Genomic DNA, 25131 nt, shown 5'->3' on the forward strand with positions numbered 1-25131 from the left:
CTTAGATAATTCTTCCGTCTAATTTCTACTAGTAAAGGTACGCTTTCGCATTATGATATTTTTAGTGATTCAATATGAATGATCTAGGTTAATAAAATTCATTTATTCCAACACAAGGCCCCAAAGCGTTGTCTCATATCTAAAAGTGTTGCTATAGATTAAAGGTAAGTCGTTTTTAATCTTTAGACAACACTTTCTAAATGTTGTGCGAGACAAAAAATATTGTAATGACGCATTTTATGACAAAGATATGCACACTAGTATAAGATTTTATTAGACATGCGTAGTTCCTGTCAAAATCTAACATGAGACATCAAACTTTTATAATTTTAGCTAATATCTTTAATATTGGTCAGGAATCATATGCTCCTTACTCATATGCTTATCCAATTCAACCAAAAAAGGACACCAATAATTAACAAGAGAGCAAATATATATACCAGCACACTCTTGAACTACTACACTTCACACCGATAACGATCCTTCATATAACTTGCATAGTTTTATTGTTCTTGAAAACGAACAAAAAAATGGAGGCAAACCGTAAGCGCACCAACAGAGGCTTCTTGAAAGGAAAATTAGCACCTTTCTACAAATCACAAACAACAAAGTCTTCCCCAACAACAACTACAAAGGCTAATAAGCCAAATCATTCTTCTCCTTCTTCTTCTTTGTCGTCGTCTTCTCCCTCCTCCCTCGGTGTTGTCCACCACCATCAAGACTATGCCGTGTCGCAGGCGAAGCCGAATCCAAAGGTTTCCATCATTGTAGCTGATGGCAGGGGCGGTAGTGACTTGATGAGCCGTTTGGAAGAGTTCTATGGCGTGCCGGCAGACGAAAGCGTCGACATAAAAGCTAAAATTTACATATCTATGGTTCAAGAACGTTTATCGCTTGAGCGAGTAAACAGTAATGAATCCATACCCAACAAGTTTCAAGAAAAGAATTGATGATCATCGAGCACAAGGATGTGCATGATTAATTGTAGATGCTGCTGGAGGCATAATAATTCATGGTGAACTCGTTAATAAGTTTGTAATACTGCTAGCTAGTGCAAAACTCGTGTCAATTTCGACACTTTGTGCAGAATTATTACTATGATATATATTATATACGCGGTTTTGTGTTGATAGGTAAGTCTGCTACTATATTGTTTGTTGCAACATATCAGCCTAATAAGCACAACAGCTCCTCTTTTTCAGAAGTATAAGTGGATAATTTTTTTTAATAAAAACTCACTGAACTTTATTTTCATTTTTTATTTTTTAAAAGTCCAGTAGAAAGTTAATATAGAATCAGCTAATTTCAACCAATAAATCAAACAAGTTCTCTCATTCACCATCTGAAAAATTACTCTTTCACTTCTCATTTCTTTTTCCTTTTTCCTCTCCCAACACTACAACTTCATCCACACCATTGCCTATTGACTTTCATCCTAAATCTTGAATTTTAAATTCTAAATTTTAAATTTTAAATTAATTTTATTTAATTTCATGTTCAGTTATTCTTTTTATTTAAATTTTAAATATTTATTATTTTTATTTTTAGACATTTCTTTCTAATGTTCTTTTCTTTTTCAATTGTTAGATGAATTTTAAACTAACTGACTGAATTAATATTAGCTTCTTAGACTTTTTCGTTTTAAAATTGTTCAATTATCATTATTTTAGAAGATGAACTACTTTTGTTCAAAAGTTAATTAACATACCAAGTTTTTAACATATTATCAATTTTTGTACAATGCATGCTTTATATGTTTTCAAAGTATTTTATAAGATGACTTTCAAAATCAATTTGTGTTTTTTAAAATTAAAAAGATTAATCTAACTATATATTTTAAATAAAATCATAATTCACCTTTTTATTAATGAATGATTTCAATAGTTGATATATTTATATCTATTATTGTTATTATTAAAGATTTTAATATAACTTTATCAAATATTATTTTTGTTATTTTTAATTATTAAAAATGATTTTATTTATCATACAATTCAACTACACGTGTGTGTAATATGATTTTTTTCTTAATAATTTATAAAAATAATAATTTAAAAATAAAAAGATACCAAATTTTTTTTTTTTGTGAGAAAAATCGGATGAGTCCATACTAATAATTATAACCAAAATTGGGTATAGTAGATTCCACCTGATTATTTTTGTTTTTTTTTTTATAGTTTTTTACATTTGATATTTAAAGTTATTTTAACTTATTTTAAGAAATATTATTTTTTAAATTTATTTAAAAAAAAATTATATATACACAAGACCATCGTACGGACCTGTTTACTTAAGAAAGCAAAATAAACTAAAGAAAATAAAATATGGAACTAGACAAGTATAGGATTTTTCTTAAATAAATAATTTAATTTTTTTATTTAATGAAATAGATAATTTAGAGATAATTTATATTTTTTATTTTATTACATATCTTATTTATAGAGACGTACAATGATGAACATGTCACAGATATACACTTGTTATGCAATAGAATTTATCTTGTATAAACAAGATATACTGTAAATAAAATATGTGTATAATCAACTCGTTTATTAGGATACCAATACATAAAACTAATGTAGGAAACAATAAAATTAAATTAATACAAAGTATTAGAGAAAACTAATACCACATACAATAAGATTTACCAGCCCAACTCACATATTTTTTCTGCACACTCAACAACCTCATCCATTTCATTCCGAAATCTTATAAAAATTGACTTTCCTATTGCTTTTCGACGCATGGCAGGATTAGGATGCAAACATATCTCGTATCACTCCGATCATAGCTTCTCATCTAGTATCGGTAAAAATTCTACCTCATACACTTGGATGAACATATTTTCTCCACTCCATATTTATAGCAGCATAAATACGTGTCTAATCTCGTTTAGTAAACGAAATATGTAAATAGAACGCAAAAACATAAATTGTTGCCAAATTTTTTATTTCAGTAAATAAAAAATAAATTATTTATTTAACAAAATTCCTACAAGTATAGCAAATATTTGCAGATTACTTTAAAAAACAAAAAAATGGATTCTCCATTTGTGCCGCATTTTTTCTCTCATCTTAAAACCCATCAATAAAGTTGTTTGTTTCATACTGCTATCCCATCAAAATAAAAGAGGATATATCATTGTGATCGAGTTGTTCATTTTGCTTAGTAAAGTGCAAGGGGATTTTAATACACCTGCACATATATGGTTGGAAAGTAATTAACTTTAACTTCATTCATTGCTAAGGTCGTCCATTTATTAAAAAATGAGACAAATTTGACGTCATCGGAAACATTTAAATCATGATTGAATCAAGTATTAACATAATGGATAATGCTAGGTAACCAAAAAATAATTACAATATAGAAATGTCATGTAAAAATTTTTATTCTCTTGATAAGCAAGTGACATACACTTCTTTATCATTTATCCTCATTACCATCTATTATTTTGCTGCATATTTGGAGTCATTAATGTTCTTTCCAAAATCAATTTCAGTTTCTCTCAAATCAAATCTCTAACATCTCTCAATCACATTATTATCCATTAAATGCAATAATTCTCTGCAAAAATTATGAAAGTTAAATAATTAAAAAATTTTAACAACTTCTACTATACAACTTATATTTTACATATAGACTATTAAAAAATAAAATATAAAATATAAAATATAAACAAAAATTTAAAAATAATTTTTTAAAAATAATTATTAACTCGTCATATTAAAATTAATAAATAAGCATACATATGAATATTAAAAAATATTAAAATAATTAAAATAACGACCTACTAGTGTACATACGAGATAATTTGAAAATACAATAAGACGTATAGTTTAAAATTTGATAATATTAATTATAAAAATTTATTAATTATAGACATCATAGGTATGAAATTATGAATATTATGAGTATAAATTATGGATGTTATTAATATGAAATTATAGATGTTATGTGGATAAATTTATGGATGTTATGAGTAAATTTATCAATTGAATAAATTAATTTAAGAATTTGATATTTTTTAAAATTTAATTATGATAAAATTTAAAAATATCTGTGTTAACTTAATAGTTACTTATGCAATAACTAAAAAATGATACGTGTATGGTTGTAATATCTAATAAACATGAATTTAATTTTTAGATGTTAGTTGTATGTAATTATGGATGTTATGTATATACACGTATGAATGTTATGTGTATGAACATAGTAGTACAATATAATTATAAATACACATAAAAACACAAAAAAAAATCGGTTTATTACCATACCTCATCAAAACTAGTTAAAAATAATTTTTTGTAAAATTTTTTGGCTTATACAATATACACTATTGTGCTTGCAATGGTGTTATTCTTGTGATTTTTGAATGAATATGATTGAACATAAAGTATATATTAGGATAAAAAACAGAAATAAGTCAAGGGAGAAAATAATTTAAGTGAATAAGCCAAAACGAAAATTGCTTCATGAATCCACCAATACAAATTTATATGTAATTCGAACCAGTTTGGTTCGAACTCCATTTCTACATAATTCGAACCAGCTTGGTTCGAATTACACACAAACACACGCACACACTAATTCGAACCAGCTTGGTTCGAATTACACACACAGTAATTCATGGTATAATTCGAATTATGCTGTTAAAAAATTAATAATTTATTAAAAAAAATTTATTAAAAAATTTATTAAAAAGATTAATAATTTAAAAATTAAAAAAATATATATTTTATTTCATACGTTAAAAAAAAGCTAACAAAATATTGAATTACAAGACTTCTTTAAAATATTAATGAGTTATCAATTCGAATTCCATACAATACTTTTCTGTCCATTTTTAATAGCTCTTGAATATTTTTAATAATTTTTTTTAATAATTTTTTTTAAATTATACTACAAAAAATATTTTATCCTATGCAAAATAATTTTAAAAAAATGGCTTAAAAAATGTTAGGAGTACTATAAAAATTTGTAATGTTATAATAACTTAGGTAAATACATGCATGTACTCAAATTTTAAATAAAATATTCTACATAGTCAATAATAATTTAGAAATGAAAGAAAATATTTTATTCCATACAAAATAATTAAAAAATATATTTTATTCTATACAAAATAATTTTAAAAAATGGCTTAAAAGATGTTATGAGTACTATAAAAGTTTGTAATATTCTAGTGATTTAGGTAAATACATGATAAAAATATTTTTTCTTTAATTTCTAAATTATTAGTGACTATGTGGAGTATTTATTTAATGTCCTAAGTCATAGGACATTATAAATTTTTATAGTACTTCTAACATCTTTTAAGCTATTTTTTAAATTATTTTGCATAGAATAAAATATTTTTTTGTTATATAATTTAAATAAATTTATTAAAAAATATTTTTTTAAATTATTTTACATAGAATAAAATATTCATGAGCTATCAAGAATGAGCAGAAGAGTATTGTATAGAATTCGAATTGCTTACCATATAATTTGAATCAGAGTGATTGGAACTTCTCTATGCGTAATTCGAATCATGTAATATCTCACCATATAATTTAAATAATTTTATTAAAAAATTATCATGAATATTTTTTTAATAAATTTATTTAAATTATACCACAAAAAAATATTTTATTCTATGCAAAATAATTTAAAAAATGGCTTAAAAGATGTTAGAAGTACTATAAGAATTTGTAATGTCCTAATGACTTAGGACATTAAAGAAATACTCCACATAGTCACTAATAATTTAGAAATTAAAGAAAAATATTTTTATCATATATTTACCTAAATCACTAGAATATTACAAACTTTTATAGTACTCATAACATCTTTTAAGCCATTTTTTAAAATTATATTGTATAGAATAAAATATATTTTTTAATTATTTTATATGGAATAAAATATTTTCTTTCATTTCTAAATTATTATTGACAATTTGAGTACATGCATGTATTTACCTAAGTTATTATAACATTACAAATTTTTATAGTACTCCTAACATTTTTTAAGCCATTTTTTTTAAATTGTTTTGCATAGGATAAAATATTTTTTGTAGTATAATTTAAAAAAAATATTAAAAAAATTTATTAAAAAATATTCATGAGCTATTAAAAATGGACAGAAAAGTATTGCATGAAATTCGAATTGATAACTCATTAATATTTTAAAGAAGTCTCGTAATTCAATATTTTGTTAGCTTTTTTTTAACGTATGAAATAAAATATATATTTTTTAATTTTTAAATTATTAATTTTTTTAATAAATTTTTTAATAAAATTTTTTTAATAAATTATTAATTTTTTAACAACATAATTCGAATTATACCATGAATTACTGTGTGTGTAATTCGAACCAAGCTGATTCAAATTAGTGTGTGCGTGTTTGTGTATAATTCGAACCAAGCTGGTTCGAATTATGTAGAAATGGAGTTCGAACCAAACTGGTTCGAATTACATACAAATGTGTATTGGTGGATTCATGAAACAATTTTCGTTTTGGTTTATTCACGTAAATTATTTTCTCCCTTGACTTATTTCTGTTTTTTACCCTATATATTATGATAGGTTTCATGTTTCATATCTCCAATAATTGATAATAAATACTATAACGGACAAAGAATCAATTGTAATTATTTAATGTAATTGATATTATAATTACCGTTCTTAAATATAATTATTATTATTAATCTTTATTGTATTTTTATATATAAAAATTAAATTATAAAAAGGAATATTAAGTATTGATTACAATAATGCCTAATAAAAAGGGATATGATTTTATAATTAATATCATTAATAAGTAAATTTGATAAGAACGGTGATAAGTAGAATGATAAGAGAGTGAGATAAAAAATAAAACTGATATTAAATAATATAAATGAAGTAAATTATGAAAAATTTTGGCTAATTATGGCTGAAAAATTTTGGTTACCAAACTTTTTCCTAACATAATAATAAAATGTTTGATGTATTGAATAGGTGTGTGTCATTACTGTCACGGTTTGGTTCAATTTTGAAACAAAATCTAATTGAATCAAATAATAAATATAACTTTGGCTAGGTTTGATGTGATCCCCCACAGCATGGCTTGAAAAACAACACAGTAATTTTTCATTGAACTAACTCGGTTCTATATTTAGGAATATATCATAGCGTATATCTACACAAAAGTTAATATATATGCCGGAGTTCATTTATGCCAAAAATCCTCCTTATTCCTTCTTTGAATCCCTTTCTTCCCATAACATTTATTGCTTTTAGTTTAGTTTTTGTCTGTACGTACAATAGATATTTTCGTTACTTTCTTCGTGGTTCCATACAATTTCTTCAGAAGATATTATTGTTGGGTATCATAGATATTTTTGTTACTTTGTTTCTTGTGATTCTATTACAACATCTAACTTGAGAAGTGGATATAGTATTTTATACATCCAAATCCGCATTTGTCAACAATGAACAATGGCGTTCACATCATGATCCACTATTCAAAACTACAATGATAATATAGTTTTAAAAGAAATACTAAAGGTCATTAGAATTTATTATTTTTAGTCTTTAATTAGTCGTTAATATTTAAAAATATAGACTAAATTATGTTATTGAATTACTAAACTAAAAAAATTGAATTAATGACTAATTAAAAGTAATGACAAAAAATAACAAATTATGATGACTCTTTGACATTTCTCTATTCTTAAATTAATTAACTTTGAAAAATGATTTTACTTAAATATCTAAAGCATTGTGTAATTTTGTCTGTTAAATATAAAACAATGTGATTTAAACATATGGAAGTAGAATATATTGGATTTTCTTTCTCTTAAAACTCATAAATAGTTTATTTGATTATCGGCCTTAATAAAACTATATTTTGAATATGACATGTTATATGTTTGTTATCTCAATGCAGAATAATATTTTTGGCAAATCACTTTTTAAAAGTATTATTCTTGTCATATTTCTTGTAAGTTTTTTCTTTTTTTGTTCTTCCTTTTAAGAAGAATCTCACTTTGTTGAGGTATTTTAATTAAAAATTGAGAAGTTATAAGAAATATTATTTTTCACTACTACAAGAAAAATGCTGATTATCGTTGGATTTAGCGTTGTATATTACCGTTGAATTTACTAACGAATTTTGCGACAGTTGCAACACTAAATTCATCATCCATGATACGTTACCGTCGGATTTATATTTTCGACCCTAAATCCGATGGTAACAAATGGCACAAAAAATGTTTAGCGGAAGCGCATTTTATCGTCAGATTTAGGGGCGAAAAAATCTGACGGTAAAGTAATTAAATGAAATGCGTCGTTTTGGTTATAGACTGTACGTTATCAGCGAATTTTTTCGATGGTAAATCTTCCGATAAAATGGACCCTAAATTCGAATTTGCGAACCCTTCCCCCATTTCTGCAACATCATCAATATCACTTCTCTCCCTTTTTTCTTTCTCTCTCACCGTCAACCCCCATCACCACCGTTTGCCACCGTTTCGCCGTCGCCGACCGCTTCCCACGACTCCAACTAACCATCATCGTCGTCGAGGAGCATCCACCTGGAGCTTGTTTCTGCGATGAAGGAGCTTGTTTCTCCCTGCAAGTTGTTGCCTCCGTCATTCGCCGTTGCCGCCACTTGCCTCCGTTAGCTGTGACGCTACCCTTCCTCTTTCATCTAGGTATGTCTTCTTCCCTTCTTACATTTTTTTTACATTGCTATTTGCTAAACCCTAACCATACACTCTTCATCCCAAAGTGTCCCCCGCCGCTGCTACCACGTTGGTAAAGTCTTTTGCACCACAAATGTCTCCAAGTAAGTGAGTTATTAATAATAACTGATTGAGTTGATAAATATTTTTATTTTGATTTTTTTAATAATAACTGATTGGTTTAATTTTAATATTTTTTCTGTAAATTCTATTAAACTTAGCAAATAATTAGTCAATAAATTAAAATTTAATAAAAAAATTAGAAATATGAATATTATGTTAAATTAGGATAGAGCTCATTAAAACGAGAATTTTAACACTAATTTTAAAGAATTTGTCCCAAGATTGGGCCGAACAGGCGGAACCGATTGAACTGGCCTCGGCCCAAACCAGGCTCGTGGGCCCAACCAGCCCATCAATTAAATGAGCTAAAGCTCATCTTCTTCTTCCCCATTCAGCATAATGCTGAAGCAGCCAAGGGGAGGAAAGAAAAGAAATCCAACCCTAACGCCATAAACAAATTCACGTAACTTCTCACTCTGAGCTCCGATCGCTGCACCGTTTGCAGCCACGTGACCACCGCGTCGAGCTCTACGATACTACCAGAACAATTTCATAGGTAAGCCACAATCTCACCTCAGTTTATCTACCCATTTGATTTTCGAAAATTATGAGCCTATATGTTGAGATTTTGTTGATTTTGGTATTCTAGGTTCGATTTAGCTTGCGAAGCTTATCGGGCTTGGATGGTTTTGTCCGTGGGTACGGTAAGGATTATTAACCCTAGTTAGTTCATTGAATTAGTGTATGAATATTGAATTGTATATACGGATATGTGAATTTGGGTGTATATGTGTTGTGTATATGTATTAGGTTGTGTATAAGTAATTGGAGCTTGAAATTATGGACATTGGAATTTTGGTGGAGGTTGAGTACTAGTGCTTTGGTGAATTTTTGGGCCTTGGGGCTGTGTTGGTTTTGGTGATTTTGCCTTGGACAATACGCAGAAATCAGCCAAGGTATGATTTAGGTTTCACGTATGTAATATATAATGTTCTGTGAAAACTTAGGATAAATGACCATAGGATAGGAATTGAATGCATGTGTATGTTAAATCGTTTAGTGCCCTGAGTATAATTGTGAACTAAGATAGAAATTGATTGTGGTTTGATATTTCACAAGTTGGAGATAAGCGGATTCGAACCGTTGACATCCGCCACAGGGTAAACCACCGCCTCTCAAATACAATTCAAAATTATATATATTTCTTTTTTCTTGAATCAACCTTCTCAGTTTTTATTGACTCGGTGCTCTTGATTTGTTTATTTTGGGAATATATGTATATATAACAGCAAGTACAAAAATGAGTAATAACCCCCAGTAGAGACTGGTACGATTCAATTCTACATGTGCGGTAGCAATACCAAACCAAATACGACGAGTAGTGGGGTCCTGAGCTATAAGTATACATAAAAAAACCCTTTTGTTAAGAAATAGAAAACCGTCTTTACATTGGATGGTTTGGTGTTTTGATGATCCCTATTTTATTAACCGCAACTTCTGTATTTATTATCGCTTTCATTGCTGCCCCTCCAGTAGATATTGATGGTATTCGTGAGCCTGTTTCTGGATCTCTACTTTATGGAAACAATATTATTTCGGGTGTCATTATTCCTACTTCGGCGGTCGATAGCTTTTTTGTTTTCTAATAAAAAGGGGTCTATTTCTGCCCGAACATTCCATAAAAATGAAATAGATTTCCATGTTAGGGAAATTTCCTATTTATTATTATTTAAATTATTTATTAACTTAAGAAGTCTTTCTTTGACTATTATATTAAAATTTTTCTGATCCAATTTTGTTTCAATTAATATATTATCGGAAAATTGAGGCCAACTTGATCCTCTTCCCCAGGATCCCAGATGAGGAAACCCTAGGAGAGCCGCTAAAGGAATGGGTCATAATTATTATGGAGAACCCGCATGGCCAAACGATCTTTTATATATTTTTTCCATAGTTATTCTAGGTACTATTGCCTGTAACGTAGGTTTAACAGTTTTAGAACCATCAATGATTGGGGAACCCGCGGATCCATTTGCAACTCCTTTGGAAATATTACCGGAATGGTATTTCTTTCCTGTATTTCAAATACTTCGTACAGTGCCCAATAAGTTATTGGGCGTTCTTTTAATGGTTTCGGTACCCGCGGGATTATTAACAGTACCCTTTTTGGAGAATGTTAATAAATTCCAAAACTCATTTCGTCGTCCAGTATCAACAACCATCTTTTTGATTGGTACTGCAGTAGCCCTTTGGTTGGGTGTTGGAGCAACATTACCTATTGAGAAATCCCTAACTTTAGGTCTCTTTTAAATTGATTCACTAGTGAATTAAAATCTCATATATATTGGGTATCTAGGAAGAATTCACTTTGAAATGACTAATCCCTAGATACATCTTTGAACCTACTCTCAGTATGTAGATTTTTTCTAAATTTTTCTAAAGATTCAAATTCTATATTTTCATCTTTTTTTTTCTTTCTTTTTTATTTTCGATATATAACTTTGGTAAGAGCCAGTTCATCTAAATAGAAATCTTAGGAAGAATTAGGTTGGAATAGAAAAAAATTTTCTATCTTTTTTCATCCCTTAACAAGAATAAGGTAATAATTTCACTATTTAGGTGATTGACAGAGTATAGGTTATCTCCGAAGTGAATGGTGGTTGATAGAAAAACCATTGATTATAATTGCCGGTATGAGTACTGCGTTCAACATGAAACTTGTGGTTCATAGTAAAACACCTATTTTCTTGTTGAGACCTAATAGAATATAATGGAACTAAGAAAAGAAATAGGAGGTCAAATTCAGCCTTTAAACTACTGTTTAATTATTTCATTGTCATTCTCAATATAACAAGAATGGAATCACGCTCTATAGGATTTGAACCTACGACATCGGGTTTTGGAGACCCACGTTCTACCGAACTGAACTAAGAGCGCTTATTATTTATTTTTTTAATAACATAATAATATTATATTAATAAAATATTATTAAATTTTAAGTGACCCCAATACATCTTGCTTGCATATACCATTTCGCGAGGTAATCCACATCGATGTAATGAAAGTGATGGTCCTACTACAATAATAGAACGTCCCGAATAATCAACCCTTTTTCCAAGTAGGGTTTCACGAAATCTTTCCTCTTTACCTTCAATTATATCTGAAAATAATTTGTAAACCTTATTATGACCATCCCTCATCGGTTGCCCGCGGATTCCATTATCCAGAAGCGTATCCACGGCTTCTTGTACCAATTTCTCCCGGCACATTACTAATTCGCTTGAAGTAGATCTACTTGTTGTTAATAGATCGATAAGAGCATTGTTCCGATAGATAACTCTTCCATAGAGTTCATTAATATCTGAGCTCATTAGTTTTCCCCCATCGATTTGAATAATGGGTCTCAATTCGGGGGGAAGAATTGGTAAGAGACATAGACGATGGGGGCCCACTTTTCCGACCGCCTTATGCTATGTTCTTAGTATAAACAGTTTTTTTTTATTGTCAATAGATTGGAATGATATGATTCGCTCAGAAGGATCTCCCTCCCCCCCCCCCTTTTTTCAAAACTCCATACCATATATTTGGGGAGTTCATCATCACGATTTCTAAATCGTTCATTCCAATCGCCAATCTATAATTCCAAAAAAGTAGGATATTTCGGGGAGTGGTTGGTAAAAGTGCAAACCTATAGCCACCGAAGTAGGAATAATGGCACCCGAAATAATATTATTTCCATAAAGTAGAGATCCAGAAACAGGCTCACGAATACCATCAATATCTACTGGAGGGGCAGCAATGAAAGCGATAATAAATACAGAAGTTGCGGTTAATAAAGTAGGGATCATCAAAACATCAAACCATCCAATGTAAAGACGGTCTTGGGAAGTCGGAATAGGAGAGCACTCATCTTGGGGTGGGCTTACTACTTAGATGCTTTCAGCAGTTATCCGCTCCGCACTTGGCTACCCAGCGTTTACCGTGGGCACGATAACTGGCACACTAGAGGTGCGTCCTTCCCAGTCCTCTCATACTAGGGAAAGGTCCTCTCAATGCTCTAACGCCCACACTGGATATGGACCAAACTGTCTCACGACGTTCTGAACCCAGCTCACGTACCGCTTTAATGGGCGAACAGCCCAACCCTTGGAACACACTACAGCCCCAGGTGGCAAAGAGCCGACATCGAGGTGCCAAACCTTCCCGTCGATGTGAGCTCTTGGGGAAGATCAGCCTATTATCCCTAGAGTAACTTTTATCCGTTGAGCGACGGCCCTTCCACTCGGCACCGTCGGATCACTAAGGCCAACTTTCGTCCCTGCTCGACGGGTGGGTCTTGCAGTCAAGCTTCCTTCTGCCTTTGCACTTGAGAGCCAATCTCCGTCTGGCCCGAGGAAAAATTTGCACGCCTCCGTTACCTTTTGGGAGGCCTACGCCCCATAGAAACTGTCTACCTGATCTTCGGTTTGTAATCCAAAGCTAATATTGAATATATATTAATTAATAACATGTGGAAAACCTTCATCTTATACTATAAAGATCCATTAGACTCTTAAAATTTGCAGAATTTTGTATTGAGTACATTGCATTGATACAACCAACAAGCAAGTTAGAAAGAATCTAGTACTTGATCTCAGCACGAATCTTTTAATTTCGTTGTTGTGTCCGAAGAAGGATAGCTATACTGATTCGGTATAAAGAAATGGGGGTTTCTCAATTTTATTCAAAAAAAGGGGCGAATACAGACTTTTTTGAAAAATTTTCCAAGTAATAGTTTTCCGCCTTTGAGCACGTATGGATCCTTTTATTATGTCTCGTCGAAAATCTGGTTGTTGTGCATAACATATTAAAGCCAATTCCCCTTTTTCATCAGTGTTATTTGTTTCTCTAGTATCCCCATAAGGATTAGAATCTGTATATAACCCTATTCCGGTCTGGTCCGGTATGGAATGGACTTAGAATCATGGAATCGACTCGATCATCAGATTCTAGATTCTAAGTTCATAGGTTCAAATAGGAAGCAACATAAAATAAACCAAATTTGATACCCGAATATTCGGTTTGATAACCCACTACTAATTCTTCTTTCGCTTCTGGTAAATCAAAAGGTAATTTTTCACATTCTGCTAGGGAAGAAATTATAAAAACGACGAAACCTATAGGTTGCCGCCGCAAATTCCACCCCAAAAAAAACATATTAGCCATAGAAGTTCGAAATTCTGATAAAATGGACTTCTTGGAGGGAATGCGTTCATTAGATTTAATAACATTATTTTGTTATATCCGTACCCATATTTGTCCACCTCGGCGGACATTTCGTGACATTGCCCGCCGTATCCTGGGGTGCTCGAAATAATATTTTATATGGGATTTCTTTTTACTTTTACTGTAAAATTGCCGATTTTACTCTTTTTCCTATTGAAAGATTAGCCTTTTGTCTCTGTCTCTGTCTCTGTGTTTTCACATCGACAATTCTTTGCAGATGAAGAGATGTCAAAGGAGCTTCTTACTTCTCAAACAGATCTTCCTACATCTATATATAAACGCTGGGCCCGACTCCAAGTTGTTCAAGAATAGTGGCGTTGAGTTTCTCGACCCTTTTCCTTAGGATTAGTTAGTTCCATTTCTCGATAGGGGCAAGGGAAGGGGTATAACTCAGCGGTAGATGAAGCCTAGAATGTTATGTTAAGCTTTGATGATAATTGATAAAATGTTAAAGAGTGAATGTATGTATATGATGAATGACTAATGACTTTGTTAGTTAATTGCGGAAGTTTATGTTGGAATCATGTAAAATATTAAGGAAAGGTTGACTGAGAGATTGCTATTAATGATTTTGTCAGGTTGTGAATTGATGATTTGGTAATTAATAACTTGAGGACATGAATATATAAGTCTAGAATAGGTGAATTATGACTTTGTTGGTGTATTTGGGAAGTGGATGTATGATATTAGTGATTTGAGATGTGATATATTATGGTGATTGTTGTGGTGTTGAAGAAGATGTGTTTTGTTAATGAATTACAGGATTGGTATTGAATTAAGTGTGATTTTAATGAAAATGAGGTTTCAAAGTTTGTATAACTTTGGTTTTTGACTGAATTTCGGCGAACTATAACTCAGTTTTCGGACCCCCAAATGGTTTTAAATTTATTTTATATAAAAACTGGGTCCGTGGCCGTTTGAAGAACAGAAGAAAAATGTTTTAAAACAAAAAAGTTATGTGCGTCGGAAGTTTGGGATTAAAATTGGAAATTCTGCAGGTTTTTCTGATGCAGTAAAATTTTTGCGTACGTGTGACCAGGGGTTTGCATACGTGACCAAGGAGCTCGCATACGCGAGGAAGCAAATATGCACGCCCAGCGTATGCGTGGCCCCTGTTTTGGCAAAAATCTAGTTTTTGAGTTCCAAACCAAATTTCAAGCTTCTAAACCTCTATTTTCATTCTTATAGTCATAAATCTTGGTAGTAGTTCTAGTAGTAAGATGGGATTAGGAAATTAAGGTAATTTGGAGGTGAAGTAAAGTGGGAAAAGTGATGAATTAAATATGAAAATGAGTATATTTGAAATGTATATGGAATCATGGCTTATATCATATGATTGAGCAAAGATTACAAAGATTACGAACACTATTTGGCTTATACACTCAAATGATCTGAGATACGTGTTTCCCTGGATAAAATACCGTAGCTTGCCACCACATGTTCCAGGTTGAGATTCGATACTCTGTTGACCCTGCGACATAAGTGTGACTGGGCACTTATAAATTTCCGGGAATGTTGACCCCCATTGAGCAATTATAAATATTTGAAAAAAAAGCTATGCATAGACTCTTGGGGATGCACGTCGGGGGATAGTCCAAGAGTTTAGCAAACCGGACTTGTCGGGCTGGCTTGATAACCGACAGATGAAACTCATCAGCCATAGGATAGGCATACATCATGTGCATATTGTTTATTTTGCTTGCTTGTGATCTATGCGGGATTGCCTATGTGATTACAGTCTACTATCTGTTATAACTTTTATCTGTACTACTTGTGAACTACTTGTGTTTGCCTTGTTGTGCTTGTTTGTCTGTGCAAACCATGGGAGACGGAGGAACAGAGGAAAGGTGGGGAAAGTTTAGTGTATAGGTTAAGTTCAGCTAGGTTAAGAACCGTCAGATGACCACCTATTTATGGCTTCTGTTTATAATTCCTTAAGCTTTATATCTGAGTGTCGGTATTCTAGGATTGCCTCTGGTATTCCCAGGATCTTATATCTTATATGCATGGCACCTTTACCATGCTGAGAACCTTTGGTTCTCACCCCATACTATGTTGTTTTTCAGGTGCAGATCGAGAGGCACCTCGCTAGGTGTCTGGACTTCTGAAGCGGAGTGATTTTCTGGGTTTCTTTTGATGTATAGTTATGTATATATGTACTTAGTTTCCTCTCTGAATAACTTGTTTCTTTTGATCCTCTTAGAGGTTTATGGAGAGTTAGAGTTTGGCTGTGTATTTTGAATTTTGGGATGTGTATATATATATATGTAAATATTCTCCGGCCAATCTTGGCTTCGCAGGCTAAGTTTGGAGCTTGTTATCTTGTATCTTTGGCCCTCCATTCCTAGTTTTTGTTATTTTATTCTTATAACTACGGCTTTCTTGGCCCACAAGTCAACTCGTTTTCTGAGCGTTGCGCTTTTTATTTCGCGATTTTGTTTTACTTATTTTTTTTCCAGGCTCCTCGCATATTATATCCTTTCTGTTATTATATGTATAATTACTTTGATTAGAGGTCGTAATACCACACTATCTCTGTTTTACAGCTTAAGCGTAAAGCTCTGTGTGGTAGGGTGTTACATTTTGTGTTTAGTAAAATATTAGTAATCAAACTGGAATAGTTGGAGGAATTGAAATAAGTTAATATTAGTTGAATCTGTCACTATCTCTTCCAACCTCTGTTGTTGCCACCCTCGTCACCTCCACCACGCATCACAGGTTCTTTCTTTTTTTTCCCAATGATGCTAGCTAAATTTCTATTTTTTCATAAATTTAAAAATAATATTTATTATTATTTATCAAATTACTAATAAGATTTTATAAGACTATGAACAGTTACCCTACATCTGGAGAATTTATTCAATAGCCATTTATTATGTATTGGATGAGTAATGGTGAATTTATTCAATAATTTACCTCTATGAATTATTCTTTTTTGTCTTGATTACAGTTCGGTTCATCTTGGTTGGTAAAGTTCAATTTTTCTTACCCCAATTTCAATTTCATGGACATCCACTTTCCCATGGTTTCATTGATGCAAATTAATGCATTCACATGCCTTAATTGTGATCTCTTTATTATAATGTTCTTTTATTGCCAGCAAAATTTATAGATTTGATAATGTATTTGTGGATGTGGATATCTTTCTCCTTCTAAATATTTGTAGTCAATTGGCTATGGTTGGTAAGGGTTTGTATATTTCTATATTGCAACTGTTTTGCATGTTGATAAACAAAAATAAGATCAATTTCACTTTTAGATTCAAGCTTGTTTGTATTGATGCTGGAACTTTTTTTTCTAGAATTCTGAATCTATGGTTTCTATTGGTATTGTTTATTTACAAGTTTTGTCAATAAAATATGCAGATTGATACCTAATAAGTAAAGACTTTGTTGTTGTTGCTATTGTATTTCTGGCCTTATGATTTTAATGTGTACCATTTCACTATTGGTATTTATAACGTTAAAATAAGCACCCTTCTTGAATATGGACAATTTTTTTTGCAGGCAGAGTAAGAGCTTTAATTTTTTGTAAGAGCAAGAGCAAGAGCCTCTCTTCTCTCAGCTTCATACTGATGGTATATATATGTATATATATATATATATGTTCAATTTCGTGTTCCTTAGCTTCATATCATCTTTGCTTATGACACTCCACAAATTTTATAGTCTTTTATCTATTGCTTCTTATTATCTATTATTTATTATGGAGATTATAATTGTACAGAGTTTTTTGTTTTTCAAATTATATAACATGCAATTGGGCATGACACACTCTCTTTGATTATTGAATTTTTAAATATATTTTAAAAAATTAAAATTTAAATTTACTGACAGATTTACCGTGGGTTAAATCCACCGATGGTTATTAATTTAATTATTAATAAATAATATATTATTATTGGATTATCGGCAAAACTTTTTCGACGGTAATTAGCAAAGGACGAAAAAATTCACCGGTAAATAATTACCGGCGAAGTTTATACCATCGGATTTATTCTGCCGCTAAATTCGACGGTAAACAGATTATCGTCGAATTTTTTGGTAAATTCGCTAGTAAATCTGACGGTATCCGACAACTTTCGTATAGTGTTTTACAAAACATTTTAAAACATGAGTTTACAAACTCATCAAATATTATGGTTGAGATCATCATAAAACCTTTTACATTTTATGCTCTTTGAGAAAATTTAACAAAATTTTCAAAAGTATCATCTTTAGAAACTCAAGATAATAAACTATTACAAAGGCATTCTATAAATTAGACCAATAGCCGTGTTAGGACCAAATAAACAAATCCAAATGTAATAGTTCATGAGACCTTAATATAGACACAACATTTATACTTTTAAAAGATACTTTGGCCTTTTTCCTTTTTTTCACAAAAAATACATGTTAAATCTTTATCAAAGGAGATTTTGAGAAAATTAAACCTTTCACAAAACTTGTTAAGATAACATATTAGTGAGATTTTTGTCGATGTAGCACTTGGGGCGGTTAAAAATGCCTAAAATAGTAATTAGAAAAAGAATCATACTCCAATCGAGAATTTTTTTGGGGAAGGACATGCAAAAAAAAATGCTATGCCAATAATAAGGTGGAGCAACTTGAAAAACCCGAAAGAGCATGGGATCTGAGGATAGGAGATTTGGCTATAAAAAATGCTTTTTAAATAGTGGTAGAGGTATTCGGACGAGGGAGAGATCTTATGGAAGAAAGTGATAAAGTCGTGTTATGATGTGGATTTTTTTATGTCTATATCTTTAATGTCTATATCTTTGTGTCTATGTTTTATCCTATATGTCAACCAAATGGATCCTAAAAAATTGGTTTGAATATTGGATGAGCTAAGAGGTACATAAATTAAAAGTGCACAACTGAAAAGCTATCTTCTATGCGGCAGTTTGGATAGTTTGGACATGTAGAAATATGCAGATTTTTTATAATAAGGTTGTGGGAGATGATCAAGGCATTAGTTGTTTAAGGGAGGAAAGAAAAATAAAAAAGAGAATAGTCGTGAGAAAAGGTGGGTCAAAATAATAATAATAATAAAATATTGTGGGTCTAGTGGTAGTGTGAATTTTTTAGGGAAGTGATGCGTTCGCATCATTAGTTGTTTTTCTTACTTTAATTTATTTTTTCCTAGGTTTAATTACAGTTTTATCTTCTAATCTTGTCACTTTTAAGTATCTTGTGCTACTGAGATATTTGCTAAGGGTTTTCAAGAAATTATGATCAAAAGAGAGGTAAATCAAGTAGCAAAGTGAGGTTGATCAAGAAGCAAGGTTTAGCATGAGGAATGGAGAGCCAAGGATGTAGGAGTCAAGCTATGCATGCCATGCACCTAAGTAGAGGACGGGGGGTACCACACCCTGGAGGAAGGAAGAGAGGGTGTGCCACGCCCCATAATCATTAAGCAAAGCGTGCCACGCCAGGGATAGGGCGTGCCACACCCAAACAAGAAGGAGCCAGGGCGTATTACATGCATGCCACGCCAAGGACAAGGTGTGCCACGCCAAGGACAAGGCCTGCCACACCATGTTCAAAACCGAACCCCTAGAAGAAAACACAAGGAGGGCATGCCACGCTAAGAACAGGGCGTGCCACGCCCTAGCAAAAATCATTCCTAGAAGCAAATTCATAAATATTGTCCATCCTGACCTCTTCATACTCTAATAAGTATAACCTCAACTAGTGAGGTCCAAATGAAGCGATTTTAATGCCTTTGAAAAGATAACATCCAGAGCTTTGCAACGATATGCATATGTATATAGTGGACATTCATTTTGAACCATGAACAACCCTCATCTTTGCAGTTCAAAAATCAGCGCCGGAAGGAAAAACAAATGCATTCCGTGCCATGCCCAAAACAGCAAGTGGCACGCCCAAACACCCTGGAGCCATTCAAGTTCAAGGGTGTGCCATGTGAAGAAAGGAGTTTGCCATGCCCTATCCAAGAGAAGTCCCTAGAAGCATTTTAAGTGAAGGGCGTGCCACGCCCTAGCCCAATTCAAGCCCTGTGAGTGTTTTCTAAACTCAGGCAAGCCACCAAGAGTTTGTGTGTGCCACACTAGTCCAAAACTTACCTTGTCCAGCATTGATTCATATCAAGCCCAACCTTGAAGATTTGATTTCAATTTGAAGATTGAAGAAGAGTCTGTAATTAATTAGTTTGAATTCCTCTTGATTCTGTTTTAAAATTTAAGATTTGAATTAGTTAGAGTTTATCTTAATTATTCCGATGAAGATAAGATTAGAATTTGAATTTGAATTAGGAAATCGAGGATTTAAATAAGTGAGAATTGCTCACAGAGGAGAACAACCAGGGGGGAGGATCTTCGGATCCCTCATGTAGCTCTTCTTGTTCCTTTCTTTTTCTTTGTTTCTCAATTTCTCCATGAGTTACTAATCTCCCTGTCAAAGGGTTGGGAGCTCTATTTCTGTTTTCCATGAATTATTAATCTAAGTTTTCTTCTGTTTAAAGCTTGCATTGATCTGTTTATGATTGAGTGTTTCGTTCTTTATCCTTAAAGAATTAGTAGCATCGATAGGCGTACTAATCCCGTTTTGAATTTGTTTACTGACTTGACAGGGTTTATATCTAGATTATGCTTGAAAATTCTTTCACATGGCTTTTCTAATTGACTAGACATAGCATTTAAAGCATGCGACACAATACATGATTGTTGATTACTCTAGTTTTGAATACGTAACATATAATTTAGATTAGGACAATTTTTGAAAATTTTGTTTCCGCATAAGATATAATTGGGCAGGACTAGCTTGGATACGTGACATATAATCTAACCTAAGGAGTACTTTTGAATCTTATGAGGAATTGAATCAGTTTTTACACTTAACCTCTTTAATTATTTGATTGACCAAGAAATTTGTTGTTGATCAATTGAAGAGAAATCTAGGAGCCAAGACATTGAAAATCGGTTAATTAAGATTCGTCGTGAAGGATCTTTGCTTGATTTGAAATAGAGAAAACAAAGTTTGATTTTTCTAAGAACTTAAACATCTCCAAAACCTTTAACTTCTCCATCATATATATTTTCCATCAAGAAATCACACGTACTGCCCTCAAGCAATTTAGCATTTAAGCCTTTCAAGTTTTCCAGCAAGTCTTCAAGATTTCAGCACTCAACAATTCTAGGTTTTATTGACCTAATTAGTAGTTTAATTCGATATTTGTGTGTTCAATCCATTAATCCTCGTAGGAATGATATCCACTCACCGTGGTATTACTTAAATGATCCGGTGCACTTGCTAGTATCTGTGAGCATCTATTTTCCGCTCATCAAGTTTTTGGTGCTATTACCGAGGATTAATTGAGATCAACATCATACGTTGGGTTAAATTGCTAAATTAGATCCCATTTTACTTTTGTTTTGTTTTTTTTACTATTCCACATTACTTGTTTTCATATTTTTTCACACGGTGCTTTTAATCAATTTTGGTGTCTGTGTGTAAGGGAATGATAGAGTTGGATGCTATGGAGGAAATATTCTTTAATAATAAACTCATGATTCAACAACTTTTTTCACTCACAAGTCAAGTAAAATGAATGTATGATGAGCCACTCAGAGAGCAAGTAAACTATATGGAACCATTCTCAAGGCCAGAGAATGATTCATATTTCTCTAAATGGAGAAATTATCCAACTTTCAATTGGGAGAATCAAGGACAAAGATACTCTAAGTACATAGGATACTTTCCAAAGCTAGAGAACGAGCCTTACTTCCCTGAATGGAGGGAGTATCCTAATGATGGATGGTGGAATCAAGAACAAGCCTTCTCCAATATTGCATACCAACAGCAAGAGAGCCAGATGCAATTCCAAAATCCTCTTGAGCATGCTGTAGAGAGATTATCTCAAATTGTGGCTGAGTTTTCTCTTGAGAAGAAGATAGAAAAATTTTTCCAAACTATTACTAAGTTTGTTCAAGAACTCCAAGATTTTATGCAAAAAATAAGAACAAACTTCAGAGGCCAAGAATTCCCATCAACGATTTGGAGAAACAAGAGGAAAAATTTCCAAGCAATCAGCAGAGAAGCAAGCAAATTCCTCTCCAAGTGGCACAATACCTAATCTTAGAGAGGAATACAAGGCTATCAACATTAAGAGTCCACACCCCAACGAATCAGAAGGTTGCATGAAGGTTGATAAAATTGACCCATCAATCTAAGAAGCTCTTGATAAAGGAGCCCTTCAAAAATCTGTACAGCATCCAAGTTTTGGAAAAGAAGAAAAGCTAGAAGATGTGCAGTTCATAGAGAAAAGCATTGAGAGAAAGATCGTGGCCATCAAGCAAAAGACACTATCTTGGAAGAGAAGGTCAACAAAAATAATCCATTCTCTATCCTAGAAAGCGGTATGAGTGAAGCTAGTGACGTTAAAAGAGCATTTGTTGGTAGGCAACCCAGTCAGTTACTATCCTTTTTCTTCTCTTCTTTATTAAGGTCATTTGTTTTAACTGATTGGAAAAAGGGAAAAAATATTTTTATGAATAAGTTAGATCTTAGTTAATTTTTACTTTCTACTCATAATTTTTTTTATTGATTTTAATTTTTAAAATTGATTTTCAAAAGTTTTCACTACCACCATTATTTTCTTCTTCTGCATGCATCCTTCATATTTTGCGTACGTTTTCTTTTATTCGAAAAAAAAACTCATGCATGCATCACGTAACACAATATGTACTTATCATTCTATGTTTCTCCATACTCTTCACTACTTTATCATATGATCAAACTCTAAGTTTGGTGTTCACCAATCTGTACACAGCCAAACTCTAAGTTTAGTATTGCAACTAAGATAAAAAATAAGGATGAAGAGAGCAACAAAGAACAGAAAATGAATCTGGTAACAATTGTGTATGGTGGTTAGTAATTCCTTCCTTCTTTAAGTTTTCTTTCATTTTTCTTTTTCTTTATTTGCATCGTGTTTGTTTCTTTGTTTTATTTTGTCATCACGCTTATTACTGAAATTGTCCGCTAAGCCTTCTAATCACATAAAGAGTTGTTTTGATGGAGAAAAGTTAAATCTATTAACTAAAGTCCCTTTTATGAAAAGTGGTGGCATAACCGTGTGATTATATTCCATGGACCGTGGTAAAATATTAATGACCTCGGAGAAAAGGGAAGAATGATTCTTCATGAGCAGAGGCTTAGAAAAGTATTATGAGATCTCTAAACAAAGAAAAAGAAGATCCTTGGCTTGAATTGAAAAGAAAAGAAAGAGAGAAAAGAAACAGCAAAGAAAAAAAAAAAGAAAAAACACTAAAAAAAATAAAAAATAAAAGCAAAGTTGCAAAGCTCTGAGCATCAATGGCTGAAACCTAGTTATGTGCCTGTGGTGTCGATTGTCCAAGAAAAGAGTTGGGTGATTAGATCCGATGGGTGCCTCATCACACGATAACTTGGGCCAACCGGCCCGGGATTATCAATCGAAAGCTCACCATCAAGAGCCGCCTTGACACAAGACATTTATAAGTCCAAAGAGGCTCTAAGCATCGATCTCTGGAAATTCAAATCTTTAGCTATATGCTTGTGGTGCGACCGTGTCAAGGAGGGGTTTGGATAGCTAGATCCGTGGGGTGCTTCATCACCCGATAACTTGGGCCAACTGGCCTGGGATTATCGATCAAAAGCCCACTATCAAGAGTTTTCTTGAGATGGAACACTTAGAGTTGTCAACCGAAAAAGCTATCTCTGTTATAAATAAAGGATTCACGGATCAATCAAAGCTTAAAAGAAAAAGATCTCACCACATCTGAGCCTCAATTCTAAAGGATTCTTCACTCCAAGACTTCAAGATTCATTAAGAAAGAAGAGAATCCGTTTATAATCACATAGTTTGCTAAACCCCACTCTCAAGAGGGACATGAGCTTCAAGAAGATTCAACTCTCCTTCATCAAATTCAATTCTTTTCTTTTCTTTTTGCTTGGGGACAAGCAAAGTTTTAAGTTTGGTGTTGTGATGTGTTCACATCATTAGTTATTTTTCTTGCTTTAATTCATTGTTTTCTTAGGTTTAATTACAGTTTTATCTTCTAGTCTTGCCACTTTTAAGTATCTTGTGCTAATAAGGTGTTTGCTAAGTGTTTTCAAGAAATTATGATCAAAAGAGAGGTAAATAAAGTAGCAAAGAGAGGTTGATCAAGAAGCAAGGTTTAGGATGAAGAATGGAGAGCCAAGGATGTAAGAGTCAAGCCATGCATGCCATGCACCTAAGCAGAGGACAGGGTGTGCCATGCGCTGGAGGAAGGAAGAGAGGGCATGCCACACCCCATAATCATCAAGTCAGGCATGCCATGTAACACCTTCACTATCAGAATATCACGCTTCCGGCTGCACCACTCTGATAGCAAGAAGTATTACAACGACTTCATATACTTAATAATAAAATAGGAGCCTTTGACTCAAAATCGTATTGCTGTTTTCTTTTTAATAAAAATGGAAATACTTTTTAACTGAAGATAAACAAGCTTATACACATATACAAAACTTCTTACTCAAGCAACTTACAAGTATCATATACATACATGTTATTACAGTCATGACTCTTATCCCTCTTACAAAAATATAATAATAAAGGCAAGGGAAAGTCTATAACATATGTATACAAACAAAAACAACATAATTAGGAACTTAACAAAAACTTTGCAAGCTTCCTCGTCCGTCTTGAAAAGATAAAATTGTAGGGGGTGATAACCTAACCACACGGTCTCACCTCTGAGTTTCAGAATTGTCATAAAAAGATATTTAAAGAGAAATCTATTTTCTAATTATCGATGTCTTATGAATCTTTTTTAAAAAAATCAACGGTTTAATCACTCAAAAATTTAAAGTCTTTTTAAAAGAAATCAGTTAAGTATCCAGAAATCCAAAACTCACTTTTCTCATTTAAGAATCTTAAAAGTTTCCTAACTGTATGAATGACCAACCTATTCCAAACATAGGTTCATTAAGTCTATGCTGAACTAGTTTGATACTTCATACTTTACTAAACTTAGTTAGAAACCAATCATGCAATCAATCAACACTATCATTAATTCAGCACCAAAACTCAATCTCAAAAGTACCACACCATAA

General features: G+C 32.1%; 1 protein-coding gene and 1 non-coding gene across 2 annotated transcripts; one reads left to right on the top strand and one right to left on the bottom strand.

Moving 5' to 3' along the window:
• The first annotated feature begins 466 nt into the window (after window positions 1–466).
• Window positions 467–1130, top strand: LOC107605006 (uncharacterized). Its single transcript, XM_016306739.3, has one exon. The coding sequence runs from the start codon at window positions 531–533 to the stop codon at window positions 948–950; it is 420 nt and encodes a 139-aa protein (XP_016162225.1). The 5' UTR covers window positions 467–530; the 3' UTR covers window positions 951–1130.
• A 10500-nt stretch (window positions 1131–11630) lies between these two features.
• TRNAW-CCA (transfer RNA tryptophan (anticodon CCA)) lies at window positions 11631–11704 on the bottom strand. The gene has a single exon. It is a non-coding gene; the product is annotated as a tRNA-Trp (tRNA).
• Window positions 11705–25131: the final 13427 nt, after the last annotated feature.

This window comes from Arachis ipaensis, chromosome B6 (assembly GCF_059453495.1).
Source record: "Arachis ipaensis isolate K30076 ecotype BB chromosome B6, ASM5945349v1, whole genome shotgun sequence".
NCBI lineage: Eukaryota > Viridiplantae > Streptophyta > Magnoliopsida > Fabales > Fabaceae > Arachis > Arachis ipaensis.

Excerpts from the sequence above, each read along its gene's own strand:
- LOC107605006 (XM_016306739.3), top strand. The coding sequence starts at position 531 with ATGGAGGCAAACCGTAAGCGCACCAACAGAGGCTTCTTGAAAGGAAAA.